The 9,512-nt window shown below is 38.3% G+C and overlaps 1 protein-coding gene across 2 annotated transcripts; it reads right to left on the bottom strand.

Moving 5' to 3' along the window:
- Positions 1–219: 219 nt before the first annotated feature.
- Positions 220–9,164, bottom strand: LOC125293834 (isocitrate dehydrogenase [NAD] subunit gamma, mitochondrial-like). Of its 2 annotated transcripts, XM_048241980.1 has the most exons (13): positions 9,007–9,164; positions 8,483–8,536; positions 7,435–7,440; positions 6,916–7,013; positions 6,358–6,473; positions 6,203–6,263; positions 5,939–6,071; positions 5,639–5,772; positions 5,426–5,528; positions 4,560–4,706; positions 4,370–4,464; positions 3,384–3,444; positions 220–2,233 (listed from the first exon to the last, which is right to left on the bottom strand). In XM_048241980.1, exons 1-13 carry the CDS (start codon positions 9,082–9,084, stop codon positions 2,129–2,131), a joined length of 1,191 nt encoding a protein of 396 aa, XP_048097937.1. In that variant the 5' UTR covers positions 9,085–9,164; the 3' UTR covers positions 220–2,128. The 2 variants fall into 2 exon arrangements, with proteins under 2 accessions (XP_048097937.1, XP_048097938.1); XM_048241981.1 differs by lacking the exon at positions 7,435–7,440 and having other exon boundaries at positions 9,007–9,163.
- Positions 9,165–9,512: the final 348 nt, after the last annotated feature.

The following is a 9,512-nucleotide window of genomic DNA, read 5'->3' on the forward strand; positions in this document are numbered from 1 at the left end:
ATGGAGAGAATATTCTGTGTGGTTTAATGTTTTGCCAGTGTAACCTGATTTTCAGTTATTGTTCTAGTGTTGCTGAGCGCTTTCAAGGACATTAAGGTTGTATACTAAGGTTGTATATGATTAGTATGGTGAACAGGGTCTGAGAGGAACAACAGTGAAGTCTAACAAACTATGATAAATAACAAACAAGTTATTGCAATTAATACAGTAAGGGAAGGGTAGATTGACATATATAATATTTATTGATATATATTTTTTACTTAAAGGCTCTGATATTTCTCCTTCAAGAGTACAATAACAGATGCCTTCTACCATTTTAAAACTTGCAATGGCTTATTAGGTCTAATATTGTGTGACAATGTAATGTCAGTGTAACAGGCTGTTATGGCAACTGAAATCATGAGAGATGTTATGACAATTACCTTAATAGTCACGTTATCGAAAATATCAAACAGTCACGTTACATCATTGATTTTTGATAACTCCCATAATTTTAGATGCCATTGCATTTCTCTCATGACAACAAATGACTGTTGATATGCCTTGACATTTTTATGACATTGTTCTATCATTCCTAGGACAGAGGCTTCAAGAACAGTATTATTGTTAATAGCATATGACGCTGTGTCGTGCGTCCATGCAAGCCTGAATGTGTATGAAACCTGTGTCAAGATTACTGCTGCCCCCTACTGGTAGGTCAACATATCTTCCCTTTGATAATGACTGCTACAGTATGTACAGTAGAGGCACTATCAGTGAAACCAGTTCTTTTAGTTGCACATTTTTATTGTTCAAAGTGTATTATCCTGAGAATACACACAGTTTAATGGGACAACAAATGGACACATAAAACAACTGCAGGTCATAAATGTAGAGCAGTAATTAATGGCCAAACAATAATTTATAATAACAATAATCATTTTAGAACTGTTCAGAACAGAAATGTGTTGACACCTTCTAAAGGCTTACTGTACGTCCAAATAAATTGTCTTATTTCCTACCTTGTACCGTATGTAACTGGTGAATGATCTATGTACTCAATGTAAAAATCAACTTGATCTACGTCAGATGCACCTCATGTCCCTGTCCTAAGGTGATCACATTCTCTTCTCAAATCCAACAAATTCTCGCTTGGCCTCTGAGGTAATTTTAAAGAATGAGTAACACTCCATGTATGTGTGACTCTGGTCGAGTCATGTTGCATATTCTGAAAGCCTGTATGCACTATCCAATGGACATAACAGCAAATAGTGAGGTGTAGTGAGTAAATGTTGTCCTTCTAAACGACTATCATTACCATTTTCAATTTCCATTCTAAGATTAATTTTTGGTCCAATTTTATGTCAATATGAAACTAAAATATGTATAATTTTTTTTTTGTAATTTTACTTTTACCAACAGAATTACAGAGACATTCATAATTTTATGGTGATAGTATAGTATATATACTATTTTGATCCCCTGAGGGAAATTTGGTCTCTGCATTTATCCCAATCCGTGAATTAGAATAGATCACAGAGTGCAAAGCATTTGCTTGGTTTTAAAATCTTTTAACAGACTGAGTTCCAGTAACATTAGATGTTCATTCTGAAAAGTCTTGAGGGCATTGCCTATTTGCCGTCTAGAATAACAAATAGAATAGAAACAATATGACTGAGTTGGACATACACTTTTACAAAGTGACTAATGCAATTAATGCGAGGCTTGAATTATGCTTATTCCTGTTACCACCAGTGTGCAGTTTCATCTCGTTATGTATCAATACATGTAGGTGGAAGTTTAGAAGATGCATCTACAGTATTTTATAACATCAATGACTGTAAAAAAAAAACTAAGGATAGCTAATGCTCAGTAGAAAGCCAAGCCATCGGAAGAAACCTAAAAATTAGATTTAAGAAAACTAGATTTAACCAAATATCGTAAATTCTGGGCGGATCTGGCCAATTTAGGCAATGTAGCTGACCAATTTTGGCTTAATTTCATCAGACCTTCATCAGACACCATACTTTTCTTTTTAACAATGACTGTACAGCACCAATCAACAGAATATTCCTGCCAGCGGTCTGGGACTGGCCTTGGCTGTATCGGTTTGGGGTTGAGCTGGGCTGAGCTGGGTTGGATGTGGAGGTTACATGGGCTCAATGGTAAGAGGCCCTTTGCTCTCGATCTCCCTCATGATGGACTGGACCACCTCAGACGTGGTGCCCTGACCTCCCAGGTCTGCCGTGTGCAGCTTTGAAGAGTTCAAAGGAGAAAGACAAAGAGTGAGCGCAAAGTCACAATAATATTACTGAACTTATTATTTGGATAGTTGGAGAGTTGGAATAATGTTGTTGTTAATTACATACATGTGAATAATTACATGCCTGTGAATGTTGCAGTGTCTTTCAACAAAACTGTCCTGAAAGTCAATCTGAGTTAATACCAAATCTGTGTGAATTTACACGTTGATAAATATTTTCTTGGTAATTATTTTTCTGGATGCGGAACGCAATCTGTTTACTAGACACAGAGGCTTAAAACCTTGCCTGTAAACATGATGAGGCAAAACACATGGTATTATATGAAAATGACAACAGAGCACAGATTTCTTAGATTTAATTTCCCTGCAATTCTCTCAACACCCCATGTGTGAATAATATTCCATGCATGAATAATTGTTTGAAAAACTCATAGTTGTCCTACGGTAAAAATTATGTAACAGACATATGTCTTCGATCCAAAAACAATCGGAAGATCTTAACATATTACAAACTTACATGTGCTAAATACACCATACGCATACTTTAAGATACACTAGAGACATATCCTAATTGATTTAACATGCACACCCAACATGATCAGAATACTGATTGTTTCTCTTATGTTTTTATTCTGTTTTGAATGAGCTGGATATGGTAGCAATACTACTGCTGCGTGAGCCCCACTCTAACATTCGACAACAACACTTAATAATCATAATCAGTTGCTCGGAACAAAACTATGAAAACAACAAACAAATTCACTCTCATTTTTACTTAAGACTTGATGTAGATGCTTATGGGTGTAGATCAAACTAAATCAAACCATTGAAAATGAACTTAACCTAACCCCTACATTTTCATACCTAACCCTAAGGCAAAAGCTTCTAATACAAAACTCAATGATCAGATTGACAAAATGTATCCAGCGAAATATCCCTGACCCATAACAGCCTCTTCAAGCTTACTACACAAGGGTTGATGACAAGAAAATCTTTCCAGGTTTCCTTTGGGATTTCAAACCTTTAGTCAGAATAACAAGTGAAAATGTTATGTATAAGCTGATGCTAGTGTATGGATAAAAGTGTTGCCATGAATAGAATGTCAGAATGTCATGAATAGAATGTTATGATGTTCTCATACCCGTGTCTCTGACAGAGTGGTGTTCACAGCCTTCCGAATCATGCTAGCATACGCATGAAGCCTGCAATGGAGCACAGACAGACAAAAAGAGACATAAACAGCAAATAATACATAAACCACTTTGTTATAAATCCAAATTGTCGATATCTGATTATTATCGAGTTACTACATCAATATTATGAAGGAAAGTAATTTACAATAACTAAGATTGAAGTTTTTCATCAAGTAGTTTTGCCATTTTTGGAACGTGGACGTGAAAATATCTTATTAAAAATAGTACAAATTATACAGAAAAGTAGATAATCCTTCTGACTAACTTCAGTAATTTTACCATGACAAGGAAGATTAAACAAATATTATTCTATCTAACAAAATGATTTCAGTAACAGATTAGAGGACAGAGTAGTCACAGAGGATCATCTCCTTTGATTTCCATTTGATTTGTACTGTCTTTTTACAGATAACACCTCCTCCTAACAATATTTGAACTATCTTTTCAGACATAGATAGATAGATAGATAGATACTTTATTGATCCCCAGGGGAAATTCAAGGTCTCAGCAGCATACATACAACACAAACACATTCTTTAACAGCAGAAAGAGTAATTATGCTAATTATGCTAAATATACTAAAATACAAATTATACTAACATGTAATACAATATATAAAAAAATACAAATTACAAAAATACAAATTATACTAACTAACACTTAATCTAAATCAATTCTAAAAACAGTATCCACATAGTGGTGATTAATAATTAATGATATATCATATATGCTATAATTAATGATATATCATATATGATATAATAAAGACATGATATATCATGCAAATATAAATTAGCTATATTGTAAATCAGATGCAATGTAATATATCTCAAACAACAACTTGTCATGAACAAGAGGATACTGCCATGAGAATACTGAAAGCAGCCATAACTTTCTTATACAGAGACAGCCAGGAGGACAAATGGGGACTAACTTCAAGTGATCAAGCATCAGACAGCCAGCCAGCAGAGTCGCAGTGGGGTTGGCGATGTTCTTGTTAGCGATGCTCTTCCCTGTGTTTCTGGTGGCCTAGAAATAAAAGGCGGAACACAATCTCTCAGAGGATTCCACACTTCAAAGTGCCGACAAACTCCAGCCGAATGTGTCCTTCCCAAGTCTCTTACCGTTTCAAAGACGGCGTAGTCCTTGCCATAGTTGGCACCGGGCACCAGTCCCGGACCCCCGACCAAGCCAGCACACACGTTGCTGACCACGTTGCCGTACAGGTTTGGCATCACCATGACGTCAAATTGATGAGGTTTGGATACCAGCTGCAGGTGTGGGGATAATGGAAAGGATACGTCTATTAGACTATCAGACAAATCTAAGTATTGTAAACGTTCATTGACTGTGGTCTGCGCTGCATTTGTTAATCAACTTGTTAGCGGAAAGTCGGCTACTCTCCTCTCGTGTTCATTGACTGTGGTTTGCGCTGTTTGTGCTGCATTCCTTAATCGACTTGTTAAGCCTAAGGTAGCCTAAAAACACACCCTTCATAAAATAAAATTTTTATAAAATTTTCGAAACAAATACAACGTTTACATACTTCGATTTGTCTATAGACAACCTCACCACACTATCACAGAAGTGTCATTCTATTTTAAACCCATCAGTGGTGTAAAATAGTTTGTTTTTGATGTGAGTTCACTTTCACTGTAAGACAATGTGGTTTTGAATTATGCAAATGACGCTCTTGCTCAAAACTCTATTTGAACTCAACAGCCATTCAAATTACAACCATGCCCCACCTTCCATGCTCCAGAGACAATGCACTGAAAGGCTCTAATAGTCTGAGCCACCATCTTTGTTTCCCACTTACACAAATCGGACAGCCAGAGGACATTGACGAATAATTGGCTTAAAATTACAAAAAATTGGATTACAATTGTGGACTGCACGTTTTACAGTAATTTTGTCCTGACATTTATAAGACATACTGCAATACTGTAAGGAAGTCATGTGTTGTTGCATTCATTTCTATTATAAATACCTGCATGGTGGTGTTATCAACGATCATGCTGTCAAACTGGATATCTGGATATCCTGCTGCCACCTCGTTACAACACTGCAGGAACAGCCCATCGCCCAGCTTCCTGTGGAGTTTTAAAATAGAAGATGGTAAGAGCATCTCAGGTCACCGGACACACTCTCTCTGGTCAGCTGATGTTCACAGTGAGAGTAGAAGCTGGGCAGAAATACCTACATGATGTTGGCCTTGTGCACGGCTGTGACCCTGCGGCGACCTTTCTCCCGTGCTAAGTTGAAAGCATACTCTGCGATTCTCAAGGACTTCATGCGAGTGATGATCTTCAGACACTCAACCACTCCTGGTACACTCTGTGTGTGTGTATGTGTGTGTGTGTGTGTGTGTGTGAAGAAGAGGCACAAACTTCTGAAGAAATTATACAAAGATGCACACGCACGCAAGCACACACACACACACACACACACACACACACACACACACACACACACACACACACACACTCTCTCTCTCCCATACCTCATGTTCCAGGCTGCTGTACTCTCCCTCTGTGTTTTCTCTGATGATGATGATGTCGATGTCTTTGTGACGAGTATTGACACCAGGAAGTGTATGGCAGTGCATCACATTAGCATACAAATCTAGATTGGTGCTACAAACAAACAACAACAACAACAAAAACAATAAAAATAATTATTTGTTCTTAAATATTTTTTTGCCAGTACAAATTCAAATACAAAATAAAACACAAATAAATAAATACAAATTACTACTACATCCTACCGAAGCAAATTGTTCCTTGATTTGTGAGAGGGAGGTAAGTTGTGATTGGTCTCTATATTACCTGGACACAGAATCAACAAAATTAGAGAGTTAGACTCGGCGTGACCAGTGTGAAACGGTCAATACACAAACCATACCCCAACTCTTATCCCTACCTTTTAGTGCCACCCCGTTACGTTTGATGGCAGTGATGGCGTTGTTGATGTCATCCTCGGAGGTGACCGTAGAGTCCACTTTCACAATCTCAAAATCCACAGGCACACAGCAAAACCTGTGTGAAGGTGGTCAACAAATACAACAAAACAGATGAACAACTCAAGCCCATCGGTGTCCCTGTGCACAAGCCCTTAGTGATACGGGTGCAGGTGAGGCAGGTAAGTATAATCCAAAAAATGAAAAATCAAAATCACTGCACACTGACCACTATTAACGTTGTTTTTATTTGGAGCGCTCCAAATAAAAATGGCGTTAATAGTGATCAGTGTGCGGTGATTTTGATTTTTCATTTTTTAGATGAATAACTCAGTTCAGTGACGTCCTGATGTCAAATGTTGGGAAAGTTAGACGTCACTACATGTATAACATACTGTAACTTTAGTTACAATGTAACTAAAGCAGAGTGTTGCACAGTGGTACAATGATGTTTTTTGTAACTGATTTAGTGCTCCAGATTCAGAAGTTGATCAGTGCTAGAGAGTGAACTGGTGACAGACCTGAAGAGTTCTCTGACGTGGTTGAACAGCTCAGGTCCGATGCCATCTCCAGGAATCAGCGTGACTGTGTGTCGGCCTCCATACTTAGCCGGAGGGGGCTGCCAAATGGAGAGAACAGGTTCACATCTCATGGAAACAGTTATGACCTGCTATCAACCATCAGTGACTCACCTGCACCAGACATCACAGCAAACTTGAAACTTCAGCAGTAAAACAGTCTAGTATGAGATTCACATACAAATTCAATCTAAGCATGCAAGAAGATAAACTAGAGTGAAAGTCAGCTGCTTCACATCCCAAACATATTTTTGGTTCTCTGAGGTTGTTTGTGTTCCTGTTACCACAACCTCTTGGCACAGAGCTCCAAATTGGATTTTTGTTTTGTTTTTACTTATGTTTCACTCTGTTTAATGCAATACAAGTAGACTAATTATACGCTATCAGTAAACTACAGGACTAAAACTTCTATCCAGACAGCGCTAGTAGAGGGGTCTTCTTCAGTAATATCCTAGTACTTACAATAGCCTGGCCCATGTTGGAGGGATTGGAAAGTCAGAGGGAGAGAACAGGGATTGTTAATCATGTGGAGAGAGCAAGACATCCACAGCCTTGTGCTAACACTGGCTCATTCATGCTGGTAGGTAGGAGGAAAGGGTGAAGTTGCCTGCATGTTTCACTTGTTATAGCATTGATTGCTTCCCCCTTTGACACAAAATTGCAGATGGGATTCAATTTGTATGGGACTGGCTTTTGTAATGGTTTGCCCAGTTCTGGCGGATTTGAGGTTTGGATGGAAACAGCCTATAATCATGATGGATATTGTTAGTGACATTTTAGAAAGGGTTCATCTTGGTCTGATGGCACATAGTTCAAGATGTTCAGATACAAATTGATGTACGATCTGTCCAAGTGGATGGATGAGAGGAAAGATTTTTTTGTTACATTTACATTTAATTAATCATAACATTTACACAAAATTATAGTCAAGAATGGGCAGTATTTATGAAATATGTATTTCAAAAACAAAATAGCATTTTGATGTTATTCAAACTTATTTTTCTTGAGAACTTGAATTATCAGTAGGCATTCTAGGCAAATAAGCACGACTATCCAATCAGAACATATGGAGTTTGAAGTTGTTTTTTTAAGGTAATAGAACTCCATTGTTGCTTTAATCCCATCTTCTGTGGCTCTCAATAGGTCCGCTGGTTAGTTTGTAGCACCACTTGCCAAGTTCAGTTGTGGCTTTTTGAGTAGGCCTACATCACAGCACCTACAGCAACATGTTGCTCTCAAACACTATCCACTTAATCAACAGAGTCAGTGTACTGACGAAGAAATATTAGACAGACAGGCACATTTAGTATTTTGAAAATATTCAAATACAGTATTTTATTTTGATACATGGGTGTGACTATTGAATTTTGTAGTTTAATTTAAAACACTTAAAATTAGGATACATTTTGGTGTATTTTTTCCCATCCCTCATCATAGTGCCATTGTAGGCTGTTGTTGCCTGTCTACCTTTACTTGGAACTGAAGTGTAATTTCAAAGGGCAGAACTTACGGTGTAGGAGGACTTGTTCCTCCGAACGCATCCATGTGAGGCTGGCCGGAGTACCTGTCAGTAACAGAACACCAGGGTAGACCACAGTCATCATGTTACACGCAACTCAACACGCCTTAGAAAGTAGGCCTACCCTAAAAAATTATCTGTCTCTCAATTCATGAAAAACCGTGTAGAGAAAAGCGTCTCCAAAAGAGCACCCCTGACACCTGCCCTCAAGAGATCTTATCAGCGTTCACTTGACCTGTCTAACGTTAGATTAACTTTCGTAAAACGATTCAGTTTCAATGACTTGGTAATTCAAATCAATATAAGATCGGAAACAGATTGAGGTTATTTCAACGGTAGGCCTACAATAAATACACAGAACGTCATTTTAAACGTCGATAACAAGCTAACGATGACCTTGGCAGGTTCGCTGCAGAATGAACAGCTTCGGTAGAATGCAAGGTTTAGCCACCACATTTGGAAAAAGTAGGCCTAGCTAAACGACATGAAATCTAGAAAACAAATAGTATGCTTACATTATTCACATTGCCCATTAGTCCGCCCCATGTCGGTTTTAATAACCGGGATACTGTCAACACTGTTCTGGGAGACATTTTGTACCCAAATGTATGAACTGGCTAGTTGATCAGTGGGATAATTCCTTGACTACGTGCTCGATGGAGTGGGCGGTGCGACTGATCGCAAATCAGCCAAACAAACTTCTTCCTGAACGGCCAGGCGCCCCATTGCATGCCACAAATACACCAGTTGGCTGTATCAGGATCAGTGGTCAAATCAGGATAAGCCACTGTAGACACTTGTCTGTAGCGACATCTATCGTTTGCGAAGTTAAACGTCATGCCTATGGTCATATGGCTGAGGCAGCCTCAAAGTAATTTTGGGTGGTCCAATCAGTAGTCAGGGCCTATGTGGTTTCTGTGGGTTTGAAATGTTAATTTTTGGAGTGGTTGGACTGTCCTTAGAGTTCATTGAACATGTAGAAAAACGATGTCTCCATTTGTTTTACCTGATGTTTCAACCC

Source organism: Alosa alosa, chromosome 4, assembly GCF_017589495.1.
Source record: "Alosa alosa isolate M-15738 ecotype Scorff River chromosome 4, AALO_Geno_1.1, whole genome shotgun sequence".
Lineage (NCBI taxonomy): Eukaryota > Metazoa > Chordata > Actinopteri > Clupeiformes > Clupeidae > Alosa > Alosa alosa.

Coding starts and splice junctions, on each gene's coding strand:
- LOC125293834 (XM_048241980.1), bottom strand. CDS start 9,084: ATGTCTCCCAGAACAGTGTTGACAGTATCCCGGTTATTAAAACCGACA. Junction 8,537..9,006: donor TAATGGGCAATGTGAATAAT/GTAAGCATACTA, acceptor TGTTACTGACAG/GTACTCCGGCCAGCCTCACA. Junction 6,474..6,915: donor CACGTCAGAGAACTCTTCAG/GTCTGTCACCAG, acceptor ACCTTCACACAG/GTTTTGCTGTGTGCCTGTGG.